The sequence below is a fragment of the Mustela putorius genome, unplaced genomic scaffold, assembly GCF_011764305.1.
Source record: "Mustela putorius furo isolate JIRA1106 unplaced genomic scaffold, ASM1176430v1.1 tig00004035_pilon_pilon_pilon, whole genome shotgun sequence".
NCBI classification, from domain to species: domain Eukaryota; kingdom Metazoa; phylum Chordata; class Mammalia; order Carnivora; family Mustelidae; genus Mustela; species Mustela putorius.
In genome coordinates this window covers 1,384,369-1,408,467 of record NW_025422171.1, presented here as the reverse complement: position 1 = coordinate 1,408,467, position 24,099 = coordinate 1,384,369, and the positions used below count along the sequence as shown (strand labels likewise).

Below are 24,099 nucleotides of genomic sequence, written 5' to 3'. Positions count from 1 at the left end.
ATCATATGTGACCACTTGTGGTTTTTATGTCTGTGTAATAACTGTTTAAAAAGAAAAACAAAACAATATTATTACTTACTGATCTTTTAAATTTTTATTTTTGGGGGGGCTAGGAAGGGTCTCAGGGAGAGAGAGAATATGAGGTAGGCTCTATCCCCAGGGCAGAGCCCATCATGGGACTTGATCTCACAACTCTGAGATCATGACCTGAGCCAAGATCATAAGTCAGAGACTTAACTGACTGCACCAACCAGTTGCCCCTAATTATTGATCTTTTGATTTGATTTACTCACAGAAAGGCAAACATTGTAACTAAGGGTACATTCTCTAGAAGCAAATTGCCTTTGTTTGACCTTAACTTTATCACCTGCTAGCTATATGATCATAGGTAAGTTACTTAAACTGTGTCCATTTCATCATGTGGGTAAAAATTAAAAAATTAAAAGATAATTATAAAATATGGATTAATAAACACTTTAGACAATTTTGGTAGGATTTAATGAATAATCACACATATTACAGTTAGAATTGTTCTTCTAACACAGTAAAAACTTGATAAAGTTTAGCTTTTATTATTATTAATTCAGATTATTAATTCCCAACTGGCTCAGTGGTACATGAAGAAAAAAATTCTTCATAAAATTATGTTTAATACAAAATTAATGCATATTATTGTAATACAAAAAGAAAATTATGATAACACAAAAAGAAAAGATCTAGGGCACCTGGGTGGTACAGTCCATTTAACAAACAACTCTTGGTTTCAGCTCAATCTCAGGGTTGTGAGATCAAGCCCCAGGTGGGCTCCCTGCTCAAGGAAGAGTCTGCTTAAGGCTCTCCCTCTCTGTCTGCCCCAACCCCACCCTTTCTCTCAAATAAATACATAAATCTTTTTTAAAAAAAAGATTTAATGTTTGGAATCAGTACATAAAATGAAGCTGGGAGAAAATACACTTGAAACCAAAATTTACTTTTGGATAGTGGCTTAGTTTTCTAAAATCATGATCCAAGTATTACACAGTCTATCATAACCAAAGATTAAAACATTTGTAGGGGTGGAGGACCAGTGAGAAAAGAGATGGAGGGATTTAATGCTTATCTTAATAAACTATTTACAACAAAACAAAAATGTATTTTAGGCAATAAAATGAGGGAAACTGGGAAAGAAGGAAGACTGAAAAGCTTAAATGGCTGATTGGTTTTTCAGTCTTTTTCCCCACTCTCCTAATAATATTCAAGATGAATGCTATGATTTCCTACAGAACTTTTTGTCATGAAATATTTTGTTATCTATGCTGTCCAATATAGCAGCTATTAAAATAGTTTAAGAAACTTATTGATAAAGATTCAAAGACAGACAATTTGGGTCCAGAAAACATACTCGTGGTTACAATGTCTATCTCTGCCTTTCCATGAGCACTAAGTCTTTAATTATCAAAATATCCATAAGTAACATTGTCTTGTTATTTATCAGTGTCATTATTTTTTTAATTTGGACCTTACAACATCCTAAATTATTCAATTACAAAATAACAAGTGAGGTTGAAATGATGGTCATGGATTTGTAATTAGAATAAATCTCAATTTCTACTGCATTACGTTGTGTAAGCGGCATCTAAAACCGTTCAACATCAGTTTTTACTGAGTAGACTAATTCATTAAAAACCTCATGTTCATCATCTTCGTGTAAAACTTTAAGTTGTAACCTCACACGTCTATTTATTAATAGGCAATAATGGTGTTAGATAACCATGAAATTGAGAAGTCTCATTTATCCATCCATTTCTTTCCCTAACACCATAAAGTGTAATGCCACTAACAACCGCTAGGGCGAGACGAGAGAGGCCTCACTTTCATCTTCACATGGAATCTTGGAAAGTGCACCGCACCATGACGTGCGCCAAAGACGTAGGTGTAGACGATGAACAAAAGAGAAGCCCCACCGCGGATGGGGTGTCTTGGGTTGCGTGGCGGCCCCTTCCCCACGGAGAGCTACCCTCACTCCATCCTCCTACGCTGGCCCAGAAGTGTACTCTGGTTTCCTTTACATCTAAACCTTATCTCAGGTTTGGGTTTTGACAGGACGGAGGGACGGAGGGAGGCCCACATTTTTCATTGACATGGTGGAGAAGGAGAAGATGGGTGCGGGAGAAGATGCCCCGCGGCGCGCCGCAACACTCTGCACCTTCGCTCGCTGCCCGCAATTGGGCGGGCACTGGTTGGGCGAAGCGATTGAGCTGTGGAGTGGAGTCTCCATCAACCGTTGAGGACCAGGAGGTGGTGGAAGGCAGTGGAGAGGCTGGGTAGAGGCTGGGGGAGGGCAACCGAGTCTGCGGAGGAGGACGACGGCAGCGCCGAAGGACACACTGAGTGGAGGCTCCAGCCCCTCCAACAGGCGGGAGCCCAGCTCCAGGGGAGCCAGCAGCTTCCTCCATCTTGGTTGATGGAGGCCGGGAGCGGCGTCTGAGTCTCTCCACCGTGGCACCCATCCCCCAAGGGCCCCTCAGGCGCAGACGCTGGAATCAAGGGCTATCCCCTCGGCCGAATGGCGGAGCCCAGTTGGGGCTTCGCGGGGCCAAGTTTCCCAGCCCCACGGGTTTGGTTTTGAATTGGTCCCAAGTTCCCACAGCAGTCCCGACAAAATGGAGGACGTCGTCTCCTCCTGCAGCCATGACGGGAGGTGGGGGGACAATTCCCCACGGGGGTGAGGCGAGGGTGGAAGTGTTCCCACTCCCCTCAGCACATTCGGAAACTCACTTCACGCGCTGCCCCGACCTCCCACTTTGCCTCGCTCCAGCCCCTTGCCGGGCTCGCCCCTCACGGGGGGCTTCAGGCATTGGACAGGGAGGGCGTTGGGGACATCGAGGCCGCGTCGCTCCTCGGGCAGGGTCGTTGGGAGCGGCTCCAGGGGCCTGGACGTCCAGGCCCGAGCTAGGGCAGGCGACCACGGCCTCCATCCCTCGGGCTGTGCGGGGCCCTGGAGAGCACCCTAGGCCCCCGGGTACCGAACCGGAGTCCTGTGCAGCGTGCAGCGAAACTCGGGCGGCCTGACCCTGACGGACTTGGAGGTAGGGGCGGTCTGGTAGGCGGGGGTAAGAAGGGGAGGGGACGCGTCCGAGGGCCGGGAGCGGGCCGAGGGGGTAGTGGCACTGTAACGCCGGGGGTGTGGTCTGTTCCTGATGGACGGCCCTCCGGACCACCCCGTCCAGGGGGGTTTCCTGAAAGAAGGCAAACGTAGCCTAGGACGTCCGGGAGGCGCCCCGGACCGCCCTTCTAGCCAGCCAATGAGGGTGCGGGGGGCGGGGTCTTCCCGGGCTCGGCCCAGCCACCGCCTCCTTCGCCTCCTCCGCCTCTTCCTCCTCCTCCTCACCAGCGCTAAAATCCGGACTGGATTTAGCGGAGCTCTGCGTGTTGCCGAAGGCGGGGCGGGCCGCGGGTGGGGAGGTTCGTTCCGCGGAGCCGCAGCCAGAACCGGGAGAGGCTTATCCCCGCTGTCTTTCCAATCCAGGTCCGACGATAGTAGCAGCGCAGCCTCGGGAGAGGGAGGCAGAGGCGGAGGCGACTGGGAAGGCGGAGATGGGTGAGGGCAGCCTCCGGAGCCTCCCACCGACCCGGGATTAATACCCCGCGGCGCGGCCGCAGTCGCCGCTTCCGGATCGGGGCTTCGGAGGCTGCTCCGGGCTCTGCTCCCGTCACAGGCGTCTTCGCATGCGGCCGGAAGGGCTGCGAGAATGAGGGCGAGGCCGGGAGGGCTGGGTGAGGCGGACGCCAGAGCCTGGGGTCTCTCGGGGGGCGGGGGCTCCCCGGGTCGGGGCTGTGGGAGGTCGCGGGGTATTTTTCCTTTCTTTCTTGCCGCAGCGGGGGGGAGGTGGCGGCGGCGGCGGTGGAAAATAGGGGGAGGGGAGCTTCAGTTTGTTCTCCCGCTCTCCGGGCTGCGCTCCCACCGGAGGTCCCGGGTTTTCTGGTCGCGGGTGCTGCGTCTTCCCCCACCCGGCGCCCTCCGTCGCTCTTCCTTTCGTGGCATTTCGTGTCTTCTCTTCGTGTCTAATTCGGGCAAGTTTGTAATGGCGGACAAGCCGGCAAGTCTCGGAGTCCTAGCAACTGCGTGGGACAATTGTAAGAGATAGCAGCCCGGCGGAGACTTGAGCTTTCCTTCATCTCTAAATTGGTGCGGGGAGGGACGGAAATGACGCTGGGTGTGCAAAGTTAGGAGGGAATACAGGTTCCTTTTTTGGCGTCAAGGTAACATTTGCCCTCCAACCACCCCGCGTGGCCCTTCTTAGATCGAGCTTGCTGCCCTCCGCTTTCCATTTTGTAATTTAAAGAACGATATGTAGCTTTGTCTAGTCGTTGAGGTCCTTAAAGTTTTTTTTTTTAATTATTTTTTTTAACCTCGTCTCCCCACAGCATTGTTGGGTGGGGGAGGGTGGAGGAGGCATGGATACTCCATGATTTCTTACTCTTTACTTCCTCTGGTAGGTAGGAGTTGGTGCTGCTTCTAAATTGGCTGGAACTAAATCATTACTCATCCTTCTCTCCTGTCGTTCTAGGATCAGGAATCACCTTCAGACTTACCTGGTGAAACGTTGCCCGATATTAAAAGAAAACACACTCTTTGTGAGTAATGGCACCCTGACTTTTTACTTTATACACTTAGTGCCGCAGTTATGCGATTTATCTTTGCTATCTTGAAGGCAAAAAGCTAATTGCTTAGGTGGCCCCTGTCCTCAGAGCCAAACCTGGGTAATCCCTTCGGAAAGCACTGGTAATGCTTGCTGATAAAACCCACTAGCATTTTCTAGAGTTCCAAAACACGACTTAAGTTGAATTTAACTTCTTGTTCTTTCACAATGGATAAAACTGTTTTTTTTCTTTGCTCTTGGAAAGAAAAATGTACTGAATCTTATGTTGTATTCTGGTTGACAGAGATTATTTTTCGTGTTTTTCTTATGCTTGAGGAAGATTTGTATTTAAGTACCCTAACAGTCTTCCCAGTAAAAGTACATCAAGAAATATATAATGTAGTAGTTAGAGTAATGTGGTTCTAAGATTGATCACTGCATTGGTAGTGACAGCCTGAAGTTAATGCGTCTTTTCCTTGTCCCAGAAAGTAATCTATGTGATGTTTCATTTTGGTACAATAAAATGTCCAATTCTCTGTCAGATATTCAGTTAATGGCTTCTTAACACCAATCCTTGTCTGAATAATGATTTTTTGGGGAGTCTGAATAAAAATTTCATTAAGAATCTGAAGATGGTGATTTGGAAAAATAAATCACTGATTCTGTATCTATTACCTGAGATTCAGTACAGTGTTAGATCCTGCCTATTTTGTCCTTTAAAGCTGATCCAACAATTTACAGTTGGTCATTGAAAAGAAACTTCAGGTTAGAATAACTCACATTGTAGTATTCCTGCCTTCTCCCTTGGCCTTGTTGCTCCTTACCTAACTTGACATTGCACTTAACTCTATTCTTCACAGTACACCATTTTAGTTAGACCTAGGACATGTGGCGTCACAATGTAGATTACTATGCCTAGCTTTTGGGAATGGAAATTGTTTCAGTTAGGTAATTTTCTTAGGATCCTTGAAGTGATATTTCACATTCCATGGAGTTTTGTGAGCTGGTGGGATGTAGGTATGGTTCTAGAGCTATGCTGGGCATTCACAGAGAAAGGGAACTACTGGGGACAAATATTGGCAAGGTAACAAGTCACTGACTCAGTTATTATCACTTAGAAAAGCCATTTTTTTCTCAGAGTATTCTGAGGTATTTGCAGCATGATGTAGTACAAAAAAACTAGATTTTAGTACCAGCCAGAACAGTGTTGATATTTCTGCTCTCTTGAGGCGTCTTGCTGGCTCAGTCGGTAGAGCATGCTACTCTTGACCTGGACGTTTTTTTTTTTTTTAAGATTTTATTTATTTATTTGACAGAGATCACAAGTAGGCAGAGTCAGGCAGAGAGAGAGGAGGAAGCAGGCTCCCCCCCGGGGCTGAGAGCCCAATGTAGGACTCAATACCAGGATCCTGGGATCATGACCTGAGCCGAAGGCAGAGGCTTTAACCCACTGAGCCACCCAGGTGCCCCTTGACCTGGACTTTTTTTTTTTTTTTTTTTTTTTTTTTGACAGACAGAGATCACAAGGAGGCAGAGAGGCAGAGAGAGAGAGAAGGAAGCAGGCTCCCCGCCGAGCAGAGAGCCTGATGCGAGCAGAGAGCCTGATGCGCGGCTCCATCCCAGGACCCTGGGACCATGACCTGAGCCAAAGGCAGAGGCCCTAACCCACTGAGCCACCCAGGCGCCCCTGTAACCTATCTCTTGATTATTTTTTATAGAGCTTACAGTTACAAGTGTCCAAAAAAATGAACGTTTAAAATAAAACAAAAAAATAACTGCTTTAAACGTTCATTTTTTTATGGTGTGTTTTGTTTTTGTTTTTGTTTTTAACTAATCTATGCCCAATGTGGGCCTCAGACTCAAAACCCCAAGATCAAGTCACATGTTCTAGCAACTGAGCTAGCCAGGTACCTCAATAATGAAATATTTCTAAGTATTTTCCTGTTGGTTTTTAATTTTTGAAGGTTCATAAAGTAAGTTAGTTTACCTTTCTCATCATGTACTAATCTTGTCATAATCTAAACATTTCTATTTGAGCTAATTTTTTTTCTTTAATCGCAGGTTCTTGGGGTGCCTTGGTGGCTCAATTGGTTGAGCATCTGACTCTTGGTTTGGGCTCGGGTCATGATCTCAGTATCTTGAGATCAAGCTCTCCCCCTCCCTGCCAGTTGGGCTCAGCATTCTGCGGGGAGTCTGCTTGAGATTCTCTCTCCCCATATGCCCCTCAGTGGCACAAATGCATGCATATGTGTGTGCAGGAGCATGCTCCCTCTCTCTCTAAATCTTTTTTTAAAAATCTAACAGATTCTTTTTATTATGTAGTTTCTATGTAATTGTATGTGTAAACATAATTGAATATTGAATGGCTAGTGAATTATTCAATTAATAAGTATTTAGCCAGAGGGGCACCTGGCTGGCTCAGTGGGTTAAGTCTCTGCCTTCAGCTCTGGTCATGGTCTCAGGGTCCTGGGGTGGAGCCCTACATGGCCCTACATCGGGCTCTCTGCTCAGCAGGGAGCCTGCTTCCACCTCCCCCTCTGCCTGCCTCTCTGCCTATTTGTGATCTCTCTCTCTGTGTCTAATAAATAAATAAAATCTTAAAAAAAAAATTTTAGCCAGAAACTTGCTAATTTTAAAAAACAAGATGCCAGGGTGACTCTGTTAACTGCCTTCGGCTTAGGTCATGATCTCAGGTCCTAGGATCAAGTCCTGCTCAGTGGGGAGTCTGCTTCTCCTTCTCCTTCTGCCCTCCTCCCTTGCTTATGCTCACTCTTTCTCTCAAATAAAGATAAACATTCTTTAAAAAATTTTAGAAACTGACACTGAATGTACACTTAAAAATGGTTAAAATGGTAAGTTTTATGTTATATGTATTATGCCACAAATTTTTTTTTTTTTTAAAGATTTTATTTATTTATTTGAGAGAGAGACAGTGAGAGAGAACATGAGTGAGGAGAAGGTCAGAGGGAGAAGCAGACTCCCCATGGAGCGGGGATGTGGGACTCCAGGATCATGACCTGAGCCGAAGGCAGTCGTCCAACCAACTGAGCCACCCAGGCACCCCATGCCACAAATTTTTTTTTCAAGTAGGTTCCACACCCATTGTGGAGCCCATTATGCAGCTTGAACCCATAACCCTGAGGTTAAGACCTGAGCTGTAATCAAGAGTCAGCACTTGGGGTGCCTGGGTGGCTAAGTGGATTAAGCATCTGCCTCCAGCTCAGGTCATATCTCAGGGTCTTGGGATTGAGCCCCACATCAGGCTCTCTGCTCAGCGGGGAGTCTGCTTCTCTCACTTTTCCCCCTGTGCTCTCTCTTAAATGGATGAGTGAAATATTTAAAAACTAAAAAACACTTATCTGACTGAGATACCCAGGTACCCCTATTTTGTCACAGTTTTTTAAAAAGATAAATATATGGGTGGCTCAGTGGGTTCGGCTCAGGTCATAATCCCAGGGTCTTGGGATCCAGCCTTGCATCGGGCTTCCTGTTCAGCAGGGAGCCTGCTTCCCCACCACCCCCACCTGCCCCTCTGCGTACTTGTGATCTCTGTCAAATAAGCAAATAAAATCTTACCAAAAAAAAGGAGATAAATATATCAACCCTCAGGAAATAAAAGCAACTGATCACTAAAGTGACTAAAAGTATTCACTAAAAGTAAATACAAAAGGGCAAAACACTATTTATTTATTTAAATAAAGATTTTTATTTGAGAGAGAGAGAGAACATGTGTAGGGGGAGGGGCAAAGGGAGAGAGATAAGGGTGGGGTAAGAGTAAGGGTGGAACCTGACTAGGGGCCCAATTCCAGGACGCCAAGATCACTATCCAAGCCAAAGTCAGCCGCTTAACCTACTGAGCACTCAGGCATCCCCAAAACAGTCTTATTTATGTCTTTTATTTATTTTATTTTATTTTTGAAGATTTTACTCATTTATTTGACAGACACAGTGAGAGAGGGAACACAAGCAGGAGGAGTAGGAGAGAGAAAAGCAGGCTTCCCGCCAAGCAGGGAGCCCGATACGGGGCTCAGTCCCAGGACTCTGGGATCATGACCCAAGCAGAAGGCAGACGCTTAACAACTGAGCCACCCATTCGCCCTTATATCTTTGTTTTAATGATAACTCTTATCCTTACTCCTTCTTTCTTTTAAGATTAATTTATTTGACAGGCAGAGGTCACAAGTAGGCAGAGAGGCATGTAGAGACAGAGAGAGGGGGCAGCAGGCTCCCCACCAAGCAGGGAGTCTGATACCAGGCTCAATTCCAGGACCCCGGGATCATGACCCGAGCGGAAGGCAGAGGCCTTAACCCACTGAGCCACGCAGGCGCCCCTCTTTCCTGATTTGCTAAGTGAATTAAATTATACCTACATTATGGGGCTGTTTTCGGAATTTTACATAAAACACCCATAACAATGTTTGGCAGTTTCTGTACAAAAACAAGAAAGATTCAGAAAGATTTAATCAAAGTTATGTCGGAAGCAGAGAATTTGAAAATCAGTGACCAAAGATACTAGGGAAATAAGGATTAGACTATATCATAGTTATTTTAGTAGATAAAAGTATAGTAATTATAGCTCGGACCCAGGATTATTGGTATTTTTTTTTTTTTAAAGATTTTATTTATTTATTTGACAGAGAGAGATCACAGTAGGTAGAGAGGCAGGCAGAGAGAGGGGAAGGGAAGGAAGCAGGCCCCTGCTGAGCAGAGAGCCCGAGGCAGGACTTGATCCCAGGACCCTGAGATCATGACCTGAGCCGAAGGCAGCTGCTTAACCCACTGAGCCACCCAGGCGCCCCCAGGATTATTGGTATTTGATAGGATTGTTTTGTTACTAATTCAAAGGAAGACTTGTGGGTTTTTTTTGTTTTTTCATTGTAAAGGATAAGTAGGTTAAATAAATAAATAAGTACTATGAGTAAATTTTTAAAGGAGTACCACAAATTTGATGATTAATTTCCATTAAATTCTGAGGTAAGCATTAAATGGTTAGTGAGAGAGAAAAAACAAAATAAGTCATAATTTTTTCCCTATAAGTTAGGTAAAAGTCACGAGAATTTAAAATTTCCTTTGTGTTATTCCATTGTGATAAAGCTCAGTAATCATACTAGTACTTTCTTTTTTTTTTTTTTAAACTATTCTCTGTTTCCTACAGGTTCTTTGGCATGGATAAATGTTCAGTGAGAGGATTAGACTTGGATGAACAAACTCCTGTTTTATTAGAGCATAAAGCCATGGCAGCTAGTCTCATGGATATAGGAAATTCATTTGGTAACCCAGCTAGTCCTTTAGTTAACAGATGTAGAAATTCATCAGTAGAAGATGGTGATGATGATGATGATGTCGTATTTATCGAATCTATACAACCTCCTTCGACTTCTACTCCAGCAATAGCTGATCAAAGAAATTTTATATTTGCTTCATCAAGCAATGAAAGGCTACAAGGAAACTATTCCATAATTCTTCCTGCCTCAAGAGATTTGCCTTCTCAGAAGGGAAATGTGAGTGAGACAATTGTTATCGATGATGAAGAGGACATAAAAACAAATGGAGGGGAAAAGAAAAATTCTTCCAATTTTGTTGAATGGGGACTTCCTGGAACTAAAAATAGAACCAGAGATTTGGATTTCTCCACTTCCAGTCTTTCAAGAAGTAAGGTAAATGCAGGAATGGGTAATAATGTTATCACTACAGAATCGACTCTGAAATTCCTATTACTAATGTTACAACCTTAGAAACAGATATAAGCTCTGTGAATGCTGGGCGAGATACGAACTTAATGATTACATATATAAAACATCACTATAAAATACCAGCTTGGGAGATGTCGCTAAAGGACTTCAGTCAAGTAATTTTGGTGTTAATATACAAACATACACCCCATCTTTGACTTCACAGACCAAGACTGCAGTAGGACCTTTTAATCCTGGTAGAATGAATGTGGCAGGAGATGAATTTCAGAATGGAGAATATGCAACTCATCATAGTCCTGGTAAGCAGTAAGTGATTTTATTTACCTTCTATATATGAAATACTTTATTTCTCTTGACTTCCATATTAAGAATAAAATATATATATAAAATATTTTATACTTGATTTTACTTGGTCCCTGATTTTTTAGAAATTAAGTCTATTTTACCCAATGTGTTATACATCTGAAGTGTTTTAATTGAAAACTTCCATACTTCACTGCCACCACCCTGCTAACTAGTATCTTTATTTTAATGTAAAAATGATAGAATAAAAAAAAAGTGAAATGAAGAAATAAAGAAATATGTAATAATTGAATTTTATTTAATTTGTAATTACATAACTTGAAATTTCGATTTTTGCATGTGAGGTGGTTAGTTTTGGACTTCTTATCTCTGATTTTTTTATTTTAAATCAGCATTTTATTAGTTGCTTTATTTTAAAAGTTGGTCAACTTTCTTGCCCTTAAGTCAGAGCCCTGTATTTTTAAAACTTAGAGGGACAGGGTGTTTGGGTGGCTCAGTCAGTAAGTGCCTGCCTTCTGGGTCAAGGTCCTGGGGTCCTGGGATCAAGCCCCAGTTGGGCTTCCTGCTCAGTTGGGAGCCTGCTTCTCCCTCTCCCATGCTCCCTGCTTTTGTTCCCTCTCTTACTCTGTGTGTGTGTGTGTGTGTCTGTCTGTCTGTCTGTCTGTCTTTCTCTCCCCCTCCCTCTCTATCAAAGAAATAAATCTTTAAAAAAAGAAAAGAAAAAAAAACCAACTTACATGGACCAACTTGTTCTTTTCAAATATAAATGAAAGCTGTTTAAAAAATTAGCATATCTTTTTGGAAGCTTTGTAATGATTTAGTTGTGGGGGTTTGAGAGTTTTAAAATTTGTTTAGGTACTGTTTTTTGGCTGTTCTAGTGCTTTATAAGCTGTTGACCAACTTAGAATTTTGGGAAAGATTTTTTTTTTTTTAAGATTATTTATTTATTTATTTGTCAGTGATGGAGGGAGAGAGAGCGAGCAAGCACAGGCAGACAGAGAGGCAGGCAGAGGCAGAGGGAGAAGCAGGCTCCCTGCCGAGCAAGGAGCCCGATGTGGGACTCGATCCCAGGATGCTGGGATCATGACCTGAGCCGAAGGCAGCCGCTTAACCAACTGAGCCACCCAGGCGTCCCGGGAAAGATTTTTTTAATAGGTTTTTTTTTTTAGATTTTATTTGACAGACAGAGATCACAAGTAGGCAGAGAGGCAGACAGAGAGAAGAAGGGAAGCAGTCTTCCTTCTGAGCAGAGAGCCCGATGGAGGGCTTGATCCCAGGACCCTGGGATCATGACCTGAGCTGAAGGCAGAGACTTTAAACCGCTGAGCCCCCCAGGTGCCCCAGAATTTTGGGAAATTCTAAAAAGTAGCTAAACATCAGAACCTCATTTACTCTTTTAATGGAATGCTAGAATTTTTTACTTTCCTTTTTAAAATTAATCTTTTTGTGTAGTTATGAGAATACTATCTGATTATTACAGAACATTTGTAAGAAACATGGTTAGAAATAGAAAATATTGGTTACCATATCCCACTAACTAGCAAGGACTACTGTTAAAATTTTGGTTTCTTTGCTTGAATACAGTTTTTGCCTCTGTGGTTTTAAAAACTAAATTCAGCACATTATATATAGTTTTGTGTTCTGTTGGTTTACTTACTCTAAATTTTAATATGTCATTTTAGAAATAGAAGTTTCTGTGGGCCACCTGGGTGGCACAGTTGATTTGGTGTCCCACTTTTGGTGTCTGCTCAGGTCTTTCTGTGGGCCACCTGGGTGGCACAGTTGATTTGGTGTCCCACTTTTGGTGTCTGCTCAGGTCATGATCTCAGGTATATTAGATTGAGCCCCACCACTCAATCCATAATCAGCTCTGAGTCTGCTTGGGATACTCTCTCCCTCTGCCCCTCCCACTCATGCTCACACAGGTGCTCTCGTGCTTGTGCTCTCTCTCTCTCTCTGTCTAAAATAGAAAAGTAGGGGCATCTGGGTGGCTCAGTCAGTTAAGTGGCTTTGGCTCAGATCATGATCCCACAGTCCTGGATCAAGCCCTTCATCAGGCTTCCTGCTCAGTGGAGAGCCTGCTTCTCCCTCTCTCCCTCTGCCTGCCATGCTGCCTACGTGGTGTGCACTCTGTCAAATAAATAAAATCTTAAGAAAAAATTAAAGAAAAAAATAAATCTTTAAAAAACAAGTTTCTGTGTCTATAAAATACTTCTTTCTGAGATACCCATTCCTCTACATTTTTTTTTTTTTTTTGGTATGGTTTCCCTCCCTTCCCTCAAGATTAATTCATCTGAAAGCATGAGTGACAGGGAGGGGCAGAGGGAGAAGCAGACCCCCTCTGAGCAGGGAGCGTGATGGGGGCTCAATTCCAGGACCTTGAGTTCATGACCTGAGCCAAAGGCAGATGCTTAACCAGCTGAGCCACCTGGGTGTTCCTGTGATTTCCCATTTTTTACTGTTGAAACTGTACACTAAACTATAGTGAAATTATTTTCAAAAATTTAGTGAACAGTGGCATTGTTTTACATTTCTGCAAATCTCTTTAAAGTCTGATGTTGTAGAAGACAGCAAGTATGTGGTATCTTCTCACATCTATTTCTACATTGAATCTGTGCTATATCTTGTTTTAAGTATAAAACAAAAATCTGCCCTCACATAGACATTTGGTTGTAGAGGAGAGCACTGTTCCAGACAATTATGGATAGTTGTGAGGTTTTTTAACACAGCACCAAAACTTGACAAGCGGCAGTTTCTTAAAATTTGTTAACAGTGTAGAATCTGAAACCATCTAGTGAGGTTTTCATACTTTATTACATTAAGTTTCATTGATCTGTGAGTGAATTTTTTACCTTTATATGTTTTGTAACATTGTGCTTTAGTCAATTAAAAAATGCATATTTTTGGAAAATATTGATGAACTTATGAATGAACTTATGAATGTTGACACTTTATTTTAAATGTTGACACTTAAGAAAGCTGTCAAGCTGACAGTAGTGGATACAGTTTTCAAAGATGCTAATTTTCACTTGAAAGCTCAAATTTTCTCAGCAACTAATGCTATCATTTTTCTTGAAGTGAATTTTTCTTGATTTGTTTTCAAGAAAATGTCAATAGCCAGTTTGTCATTCTTTCAAGTAAAAATGGTATTTCATGAAAAAGTAGTTCAGCTTGCAATCTGTTTTACAAGCACTTTTCCATTTTTCCTTCAGACAACCATTGTACTTCGGTATGAAACAAAGGTGGTTTATTTATGCTTCCCTGCTTATGCATGTTTCTCTGTCGTACAAAATATTAACATATAGTTGAAAGCTTAAACTTAGTAAAATTAATAATAATTTTTACTATTTCATCACAGACATCTATTGTATAATACATAAGTTTACTGGCATTTGTGTCCTTAGTTCTTAGGAGAAAGACTAAATCCTTGGAATTTCCCTAGTATTGGGGTTGTGTTTTCTATTTATGAGCCCTTTGGATTACACTTGAATTTGGGCTAAGACTTGGGTGAAATGACAGAGACTGAGGGAGGGTCACCAGAAAGACCAACCATGTGATTATAGAGTATTGGAGGTTTTAGCCAGCCAACCTCAAGGGAGGAGAGGGATGCTAGAGATTTAGTTCAGTAACATGCAGTTAGGCACCAATAAAAACTGTAGACCCCAAAGCTCAATGCAGCCTACTGGTTGGTGTATTCATCAATGTGCCAGGTAGGAAATGCTACCTGATTCCATAGAGAGTAGGCACAGAGTCTCTGTCAGGCCTTCTAGACCTTACCCTCCTTTGTCTCTTCATTTGGTTGGTCCTGATTTGAATCCTTAATATAAAAACTGTGATTGTAAGTATAGAGCTCTCCTAAGGCCCCTCGGAGGGGGCGGTCTTGGGAACCTCTCAGATTATATATATAGCTATTTGGCCAGAAGTATGGGTGGCATCTCAAGTGACTGGCAGTCTTGGGGGATTATGCCTTTAAACCTGTGGGGTCCATTGCTAATTCCAAGTTAGTATCAGAATTGTATTCACCAGTTGGTGTTGCTACCATAAGTGCAGGGGACACTTTTTCTTTATTGTAGGTGTGTGATAGTGAAGAAATACAGTTTGGTTCAACTCCCAGCAGTTTTACCTGTCACCGCTTTTGCACCATTATTGTAAATGCCAACACAGTAAAAAATGCAAAGAATGGTAGTATTATCTTGGAAATCGTTTGGCCTCACAGATCCCTGTTTCTTTCTTTTTCTAATACAGAGTATAAAAAGCCTTGCCTTGTTTTTGACCTGGAGTGAGGGAAGGAGGAGTATTTGACATTTCATCATATTAGCTCTCATCAAATAGAATTATCTTTTTTATATTTATATAATCATTTAGTAGTTATTTGAAGTTGTTTCTAGTCTTTGCGATTGTAAAGAGGTTTTTCATGAATATTTCTGCAAACTGGCACACTTCTCTTACTGAAAAAAGTTTCTATAGGTGGAATTGTAGGTCAAAGTGTCAACATGTTAAAAAAAAAAGACAGTGTCAACATATTTTTTTTAAAGATTTTATGTATTTTATGTATTTATTTTAGAGCATGTGTGTGCATGCACATGTGAGGAGGAAGAGGGAAAGGGAGAGGAGAGAATCCCAAGCAGACCTGGACTTGGGGCTTGATCTCATGACCCTAAGATCATGACCTGAGCCAAAACTAAGAGTGAGATCCCCAACTGACTGAGCCTCCCAAACACCCCATGTCAACATATTTTTAAAACTTTTGATGGTCAATGCAAAATTACCCCTACCAAAAAATGGTATTACTTTCCTTAAAGCATTAATTTTTCCGTATCATAAGTTTGAGGATAGGAGTATTATTTAATGTTTGCTAAACTTGTCCTTGGAAGGTGGTGCCATCTTAATTTAATTTACACATCACTGAAGTTTTAAAAATTTATTTGCAAACTTTTTGTTCATGTTTTGTCATCTATTTATAGCTATGTACATCTTTCATTTATTGAATAAGAATTAAATCTGAGCAATCATGTCATAAAAACTTGCGATCTCTAACAAAGGGTGTGTTAAACTTAAAAGCAATTGAAGACTTTAAATAGTGTCCGTTGAAAACTGTCCTTCAGAGATGCCTGGGTCACTCATTCATTTTTGAGTGTCAGCCTTTGGCTCTGGTCATGGTCTCAGGGTCCTGGGATCAAGTCCCCCATCGGGCTCCTTGCTCAGTGGGGAGCCTGCTTCTCCCTTTGCTTGCCGCTCTCTCGCTTTCTCTCTGGCAAATAAATAAAATCTTTTAAAAAAAGAAGAAGAAGAAAAACAAAATTGTCCTTTTGGATCTGTTTATTTCTCTTGCTCTTCTACCTATATTTTGTTCCATAATTCATTCTTAAATTGTAGATGTTTACTTGCATAAGCATAAGCTCTGGACTTAAAACCAGAAATTTTGCCCCCGTTTCTTAATGTTTGCTTTCACCATTTTTCACCTTCTAGAATAAGTTTGATGAAGTTGGGTATTTATTGGAAAATGTGTATAAGTAAGATGCTTTTCTTTTTTAAAGATTTTGTTTATTTGACAGAGTGTACACAGGGGGAATGGGAGGGAGAGGAACAAGGGGGCTCCTGCTGAGCAGAGAGCCCAACATGGGGCTTGATCCCAGAACCCTGGGATTGTGAATCTGAGCTGAAGGCAGATGCTTAATAGACTGAGCCACTCAGACACCCCAAAGATGATTTTCAGTGTAAAGCATAGCATGGGGGACACCTGGGTGGCTCAGTCACTTGGGCATCTGACTCGTGAGTTCAAGCCCTGCATTGGGCTCCATGGAGCCTACTTTTAAAATAAATAAAAGTATAGCATAGATTGATGCTATGGAAAAGCATACTGTAGTTAGATGCTATACTATCATTTCACTCAAATTGTGGGCATAAATGAAACTTGAAAATGTTATTTAGAAATAGTTTCAATTATTCTTGCCTTGTCAACTCTTTATCTCACTAATTCAGAAGTGTATTTTACATTTCTATTTTTTCTTATAATGTGAAGTATGAGTGATTTTAAAATGTAACAGAAAAGAAGCACAGAATAGCTCACTTGACATTCATCTAAATGGAGATGTTCTTGGGACGCCTGGGTGGCTCAGTTGGTTAAGCAGCTGCCTTCAGCTCAGGTCGTGATCCCAGCGTCCTGGGATCGAGTCACGCATCGGGCTCCTTGCTCAGCAGGGAGCCTGCTTCTCCCTCTGCCTCTGCCTGCCATTCTGTCTGCCTGTGCTTGCTCTCTCTCTCTCTCTCTGATAAATAAATAAAATCTTAAAAAAAAAAAAAAAGAACATTTAAATGGAGATGTTCTTAGACTACATACATTTAAACTATTTTGTTTGATTCATGGCAACAAATTTCTTTTATTTATGAAGTATGCATGAATTTGCAATATTCCTGAGTTCTCTAAAATTCTATTTTGGGGGGGCAAAAGTTACAGAAGTATATCCTTTAAATAATAACACTTAGTATGGAATTCTAAAAAGAATGTTTACCAAGTTGTCGGGTGTAAAGTGATGCTAAAGTTCTTTTTGAAGCTTTCTTAAATGTTAAGTCAGCTGTCAAAAGGACAGTCTCTGTCATTGTTGCTGATTTTCTCTAACTTCGATGTAGAGTAGTAAACGTCTAATTTTAATATTAGCCCTAGTTTTGTTTTTGCTTGCTGTTAGCATTAGTAAAACTAAATTCTCCCAGACTTATAGAAGCAGATGGCACCAACTTTATTATTATTATTATTTTGTTACTTTGAGTCAGTGTCTTACTTTAGTTTCTTTTGTGTGTGTGTGGAAGGGGGTTCTTTATTATTTAAATTCAATTAAGTAACATACAGTGTATTATTAGTTTCAGAGGTAGAGTTCAGTGATTTGTCAGTTGCATAGAACACCCAGTGCTCATTCCATCAAGTGCCCCCACTTAATACCTATCCCCCAGGTACCACACCTACCTCCCTTCCAGCAGCCTAGTTTGTTTCCTATGATTAAGAGTCTCTTATGGTTTGTCTCCCTCTCTGATTTCATCCTGTTTTATTTTTCCTGGGTTTGTTTCTTTTAGTAATTAGCCTCATGCTGTATGTGTTCTTTGATTGCTTGTTGGAGGTGTTCTCTGCCTAGTACAATCTTTTATCCATGATATATGCCACAGAATTAGTGTCACTGTGTGGAATGCTTCATTCTGCTATTATAATTATGCCCACTTTTGCACACAAACTTGAGCACAGGGGCTGAAATTTGAGGGGAAAATTGTCAGTTTGAGTCCTCATCAATCTGTGGTGAAGGGGTATTGACTTGGCTGGTGGCAGGCTGTGGCACGCCCACTCGGGCAGGAGGTCCGCAGCTGGACTGTGGATTTAGGACCCACAGGCCGATGGCATCCTGGGTGACAGGGACATGGCTGATTTTGCTTTTAACTTTTGTTTTTCTGGGACACTCTACCTCTTCTTCTATTCTAAATGAAAACCTTGCTGGATAGAGTATTTTTGGCTCTAGATTTTTTCCTTTTAGCCTTTGGAATTTATCATGCCACTTTCTTCTGACCTGCATAGTTTCTGCTGAAAAAGCCGCTGATAGCTGTTTGGGGTTTCTCTTGTATGTCACTGCTTTCCTTTCTCTTGCTGCTTTTAAAATTCTGTCGTTATCACTACTTTTGGCCATCTTAATTACTTTGTGTCTTGGTGCAAACCTCTTAGGGTTGGTTTTGTTGGGGGCTCTCTCTACCTCCTGGATCTGGATTTCTCCTTCCTTCCCCAGATTCAGGAAGTTCTTAGCTATTCTTTCTTCAGACAAATCTGCCCCCTTTCCTCGCTCTTCTCCTTCTGGGATCCCTGTCATGAGACTGTTAGCTTGACATTGTCGCTGAGTTCCCTGGGTCTATTCTTATTTTGTGTATTTTTCCCCCCCTCTCATTAGCTTGATTATTTTCCATAACTCTGTCCTGATAGACAGGTAGCTGATCCATTCTTCTACTTCCTCTTGTTTGCTATTTATTCCAGGTGGTCTATTTTTATTTCTGTCCAGTAGCTCTAATTCGTTCTTTGAGGCTGCTGTCTCTTGGTGGAGGGTCTCATGAAGGTTCTGCACTCCTTTCTCAATTCCAGATGCTCTTTATGAATGTTATTTTAAATTCAGTATCAGACATGTTTGTTTCTTTTTTTTTTTTTTTTTTTAATTTTTATTTACTTATTTGACAGAGAGAGATCACAAGTAGGCAGAGAGGCAGCCAGAGAAGCGGGGGGGACCAGGCTTCCTGCTGAGCAGAGAGCCCAATGTGGGGCTCGATCCCAGGACCCTGGGATCATGACCTGAGCCAAAGGTAGAGGATTAACCCACTGAGCCACTAAGGTGCCCCTCAGACATGTTTCTTATCTCCATTTTGCTTAGGTCTCTTGCTCTGATTGGTTTCTGTTCTTTCATCTGGGACATATTCCTCTGTATCCTCATTCTGTCTGTTGCTGTGTCTATTTCTCTGTGTTAGGAAAGTAAGCCATGTCTCCCACACTTGAAAGTAGTAGCTTTATGACAAAGAGGTCCTGCAGTTCAATGTCCGCTGTTCCCCAGAGCCTGGTACTTCAGGGGTTTCTCCTACGTATGTTGCTCCAGGGGTGTTCTACTGGTGTGGTGGAGCTGTGTTGCCTTTAGTCCTGCCTGCGATGGCTCTCTGCCTGTTGTGGGCACCGTCTGGTCCCCATGGTGTTAGTGGGCCAGTCGGGGGCCGCCTGCCTTGGGTTTGAGTTGAGTCAGACCAATTTTCCACCAGAGATGAAGTAGCCCGGACTACAGACACTTTCCCTGTATTGTCCCCTAAGAAGCTTTTGGTGGTGGGTGGTGCCTGCAGGCAGATTGGCATGTGGTTGTCCTCCACTCTCCCGGGGCAGGACTCTCTCTCCAGTTGTGCTGGCCCTCCTCTGGGATGCTCACAAACTGTCAGGCTTGTGGCAGTGCTTTGATGGATCTTGCCGAGAGCAGTTGGAGATGGTGGATCTGTTTTGCTGTGGCCTCTTGTCTATGTCAGGCAGTGGAAAGTCCCTTTTCCCCCTTACTTTAGTTTCTGTGTGCTTTCTACTTCTATAAGTAGAAGGATTTCCAAAACGGGGAAAAAAAAATAAGAAAATGAAGATTTCTGGAGTTGAATTACAAATAAATCTAGGGCCTACATATTCAAATTTCATCATACAGAATTATGGCTCTGCATAAAATACACATAAACCTTTGCATTTCATCTTATGAAAATAGGATGATATCCATTAGAATGGACCTTTGAGTCATTTAATCCTTTCATTAACTTCTAGCGTTGACTTTTTCAGCAAAAGTTTTCTACTCATCACAAATCTTTATATAAACAGTAAAAAACTCATCACAGGAAATACCTTTATGTAGAAATCGCTCTTGCATCTGTTTTATTTTTTATTGCATTATAGTCATTTCTGGCTATTATTCTGATACTAGGGCATTCTATTTCTGATAATTAAAGACTAGGTAATTTCAGTTTCTCTTGCAGAAAGTTATTGGGGAAGAGGGGCAAAATATGTAAAATATGCATCAAAAGCATCACAGGGCATAAATACAGTGGGAAAATTAACGCTCTGAGATCTAAGAGAAGGAGTCCAGAGAAGTAATCTGTCATTTGAAGCCGCTTTTCTCTTATGGGTGCATAGTTCTAGAAAAAACACAGAGAAAGGCTGTAAGAGCTTTCAACAGATTCACGGGGGTTCACAAAGAGGGATACTGGTAGAAAAAACAAACAGCCCCCCCCCCAAAAAAAAACTGCTTCCAACCTCTGGCTTGGGTTGCTGACATAATATAGAGCCTCAGCTTTTCCTGTAAGCACAATAAAAAGTAATCAGGAACATTAGGAGACAAGGCCATATCACGGAAAATGAAAAGACAGTAGAGGTGAACCTACAAGGGATCTAATAATAGGATTATTAGATAAAGATTTTAAGGAACTGCATTTTAACTGCAGGTTGGGCATAGCTGAAGAAGAGTATAAGAGAATTGGAAGAAATAAGAAAAAGTCCAGACTGAATCATAGAAAGGTGGAAAACCAGAAAAGAATGTAAGATGTCTGTGATATGACAAAAAGCCCCATGTGTTTAATTAATGTTCCAGGAGGAGGAGGAGAGAAATGAGACAGAAGAGGTACAATTGAGAATTTTCTAAAATGGCAAAAAAAAAACACATTAGCCTACAAATTCAAGAACATTTACAAACCACATGCAGGATAAATACCTTAGGAAACCATTAAAAGACGTGTACAGAAATCATAGTCAAAATTTGTAGCAATCAAATGTCCATCAACAGTAGGACTGATAAATAGTTCTAGCCACACAGTGGAATATTACTGCACGTAATTTGACTGAACCTTACAGACAAGATGTTGAGTTAAGGGAATCAGCCACAAAATTGTACATACTGTATGATTTTCAGTGTATGTGAATTTCAAAATAAGAGAAAACTAATCTTTGAAGTTCGAATAGGGATGGCTTACAAGAAAAGAAGGAAATTTTTTTTTTAAGATTTTTAAAAATTTATTTACTTGACAGGGATCACAAGTAGGCAGAGAGGCAGACAGAGAGAGAGAGGAGGAGGAAGCAGGCTCCCGGCGGAGCAGAGAGCCCGATGCGGGACTCAATCCCATGACACTGGGATCATGACCTGAGCCAAAGGCAGAGACCTTAACCCACTGAGCCACCCAGGCGCCCCGAAAAGAAGGAAATTATTGAGAAAAGACAAGGCTTCTGGGATATTGGACTTTTTCTGTTTGTTGATGTGGATGGTGGTCAGGTAGATATATTCACTGTAAAAAGTTTAATTGAGCCATGTGCCTGGGTGGCTCATTTGTTGAGCATCCAACTCTTCATATGGGTTCAGGTTAGGATCTCAGTCAAGATTGAGCCCTGTGTCAGGCTCTGCATTGGGTGTGGAGCCTGCTTCACATTCTCTCTTTTCCTTTCCCCCTTTCTCTCTCTCTCTCAAAAAAAAAAAAAAAAGACTTTAAAAAATTTAATTGAGCTCCACACATAAAGATTTATAAACCTTTATGTGTACATTATTCTTTAACAGTCCAAAAAAAAAAAAAAATAAAACCGCCAAAAGTGGGATTGGTGTCTCTTTATGTGAGACACCAAAAGAACTTTTCAGATTAGCAGACCAACACTATAGTAGAAATGCTGAAATATTTTTAAGCAGAAGAGTTTAGATGCGAGAACAAATGAATAACCTCTAAAAGTCAGTAGGGTATCTAGTATTTATTAAGCTTTGGATAAATCATGTAACTTCTAGGACTCAGTTTTCCTTGTATATAATAACCAGGATTTGGACTAAGTAACCTACTAGGGCCCTTCTCCTCTTAAAACATTCTTAGGAAAGGACATGGAAGAATTTGATTAAAAGGTTAAGTTTAAGCTGGAGGTAAAAATACCAAAAATAAAATGAAATTTTAAAATTGATGAAATAAGAAAATTTGAAATTTAGAGAAATAAAACAGTTGTGCTATTAACAAAGGAAACATTTGTTTTATTTATATAGCCACCAGAGCTACTGTGAAAAAGAAATTTCAGAATCTTGGGGCACCTGGCTTAGTTTGAAGAGCATTTGACTCTTAATCTCAGGGTTGTGAATTCAAACCCCACGTTAGATGTAGATATTTAAAAAGAAAATATTTAAAAAAAATTTCAGGGGGCGTCTGGGTGGCTCAGTTGCTAAGCATCTGCCTTCGACTAAGGTCATGATCCCAGAGTCCTGCGATCAAGCCCCACATCAGGCTCCTTGCTCAGCGGGAAGCCTGATTCTCCCTCTCCCACTCCTCCTGCTTGTGTTCCCTCTCTCTCTGTGTCTTCTATCAAATAAATAAAGTCTAAACATTTTTTTTCAGAATCTAATTATTGTCCTAAGCAGCTGTCTCACATTCCATAATTCTATATATGTATAAATATGCTATCTTTATGGATATGTCCACAAAATTCAAAAGCCCAGTATTTTTTGCTCAGAGTTTTTATTTCTCCCATATTTTTAAAAGATTTATTTGTTTGTTTTTATATTTTTTTAAGATTATTTATTTATTTATTTGACAGAGAGAGAGAGAGAGAGAACACAAACAGGGGGAGTGACAGGCATAAGGAGAGGGAGAAGCAGGCTTTCTGTTGAGTGGGGAACCCTCTGTGGGGCTTGATCCCGGGACCCTGGGATCATGACCTGAACTGAAGGCAGCCGCTTAACTGATGAGCCACCCAGGGGCACCTATTTATTTATTTTTAGAGAGAAAGGATGTGCACATGGGGGAAGGGGCAGAGAAGTTGTTTTTTTTTTCTTTTAGATTTTATTTATTTGAGGGGCGCCTGGGTGGCTCAGTGGGTTAAGCAGCTGCCTTCGGCTCGGGTCATGATCTCAGGGTCCTGGGATCGAGTCCTGCATCGGGCTCTCTGCTCAGCGGGGAGCCTGCTTCCTCCTCTCTCTCTGCCTGCCTCTCTGCCTGCTTGTCATCTCTCTCTCTCTGTCAAATAAGTAAATAAAATTAAGTTTTAAAAAAGATTTTATTTATTTGAGAGAGAATGGTACAGAAAGAGAGCAAGAGTAGGGGGAGGGGCAGAGGGAGAAGCAGACTCCCTACTGAGAAGGATCATGACCTGAGCCAGGGCATCTAGTTAACCATCTGAGTCACCCAGGCACCTCTATTTCTCCCATTTTAATGCTAATGACAAATCTTGTAATTGTTGCTATTTTTTAATCCTTGTTTTTATTCAATCTATTGTGGCATCTGGATGACACATAAAAAAGTGGTCCCAGAGTACAACCTATGTTTGTTCTATAGATGAATCTGTAATTTTATTTTCTTTAGAGCGGTTCAGAAGTAGGAAAATTTATCAGTAATGAAACTTAGCCCTAGGCGATTAAAAAAACTTTCTTTTTTAAAAATTTTAAAAAAATTTTTTTATTTATTTGATGAACAGAGATCACAAGTAGGCAGAGAGGCAGACAGAGAGAGAGGGGGAAGCAGGCTCCCCGCTGAGCAGACAACCCAATGCGGGGCTCCATCCCAGGACCCTGGGATCATGACCTGAGCCGAAGGCAGAGGCTTTAACCCACTGAGCCACCCAGTGCCCCCCAAAAAACTTTTATTATACTACATTCCATATTTGCCAGGTTGTCATTCTGTAGAATGAAAGAATTGTATTTGTTATCTGTTTCATTTTTGCTTGTTAGATGGCGGTATCTTGGGTGCCTGGGAGGCTCAGTCGGTGAAGCATCTGCCTTTGGGGGGTGCCTGGGTGGCTCAGTGGATTAAAGCCTCTGCCTTCGGCTCAGGTCGTGATCCCAGGGTTGTGGGATGGAGCCCCGAATCAGGCTCTCTGCTCAGTGGGGGTCCTGCTTCCTCCTTTCTATCTGCCTGCCTCTCGGCCTACTTGTGATCTTTGTCTGTCAAATAAATTTAAGTAAAATCTTTTTTTTTAAAAAAGGCATCTGCCTTTG

At 41.8% G+C, this 24,099-nt stretch overlaps 1 protein-coding gene across 10 annotated transcripts in view; it reads left to right on the top strand.

Moving 5' to 3' along the window:
• Nucleotides 1-1,984: 1,984 nt before the first annotated feature.
• ZMYM5 (zinc finger MYM-type containing 5) overlaps nucleotides 1,985-24,099 on the top strand; it is a 78,682-nt gene continuing 56,567 nt past the window's right edge. For 3 of the 10 annotated variants that reach the window (XM_004778240.3, XM_013048823.2, XM_013048829.2), the window contains exons 1-4: nucleotides 3,646-3,756; nucleotides 4,551-4,617; nucleotides 9,778-10,279; nucleotides 10,521-10,614. In XM_004778240.3, coding sequence (XP_004778297.1) covers nucleotides 9,788-10,279; nucleotides 10,521-10,614 — 586 coding nt within the window. In that variant the 5' untranslated portion in view covers nucleotides 3,646-3,756; nucleotides 4,551-4,617; nucleotides 9,778-9,787. Of the gene's footprint in view, nucleotides 2,067-3,045; nucleotides 3,069-3,395; nucleotides 3,581-3,645; nucleotides 3,757-3,904; nucleotides 4,117-4,550; nucleotides 4,618-9,777; nucleotides 10,280-10,520; nucleotides 10,622-20,593; nucleotides 21,180-24,099 lie in introns of those variants that run through there. The other 7 variants (XM_045072384.1, XM_013048827.2, XM_013048828.2 and 4 more) reach the window with 7 other exon arrangements.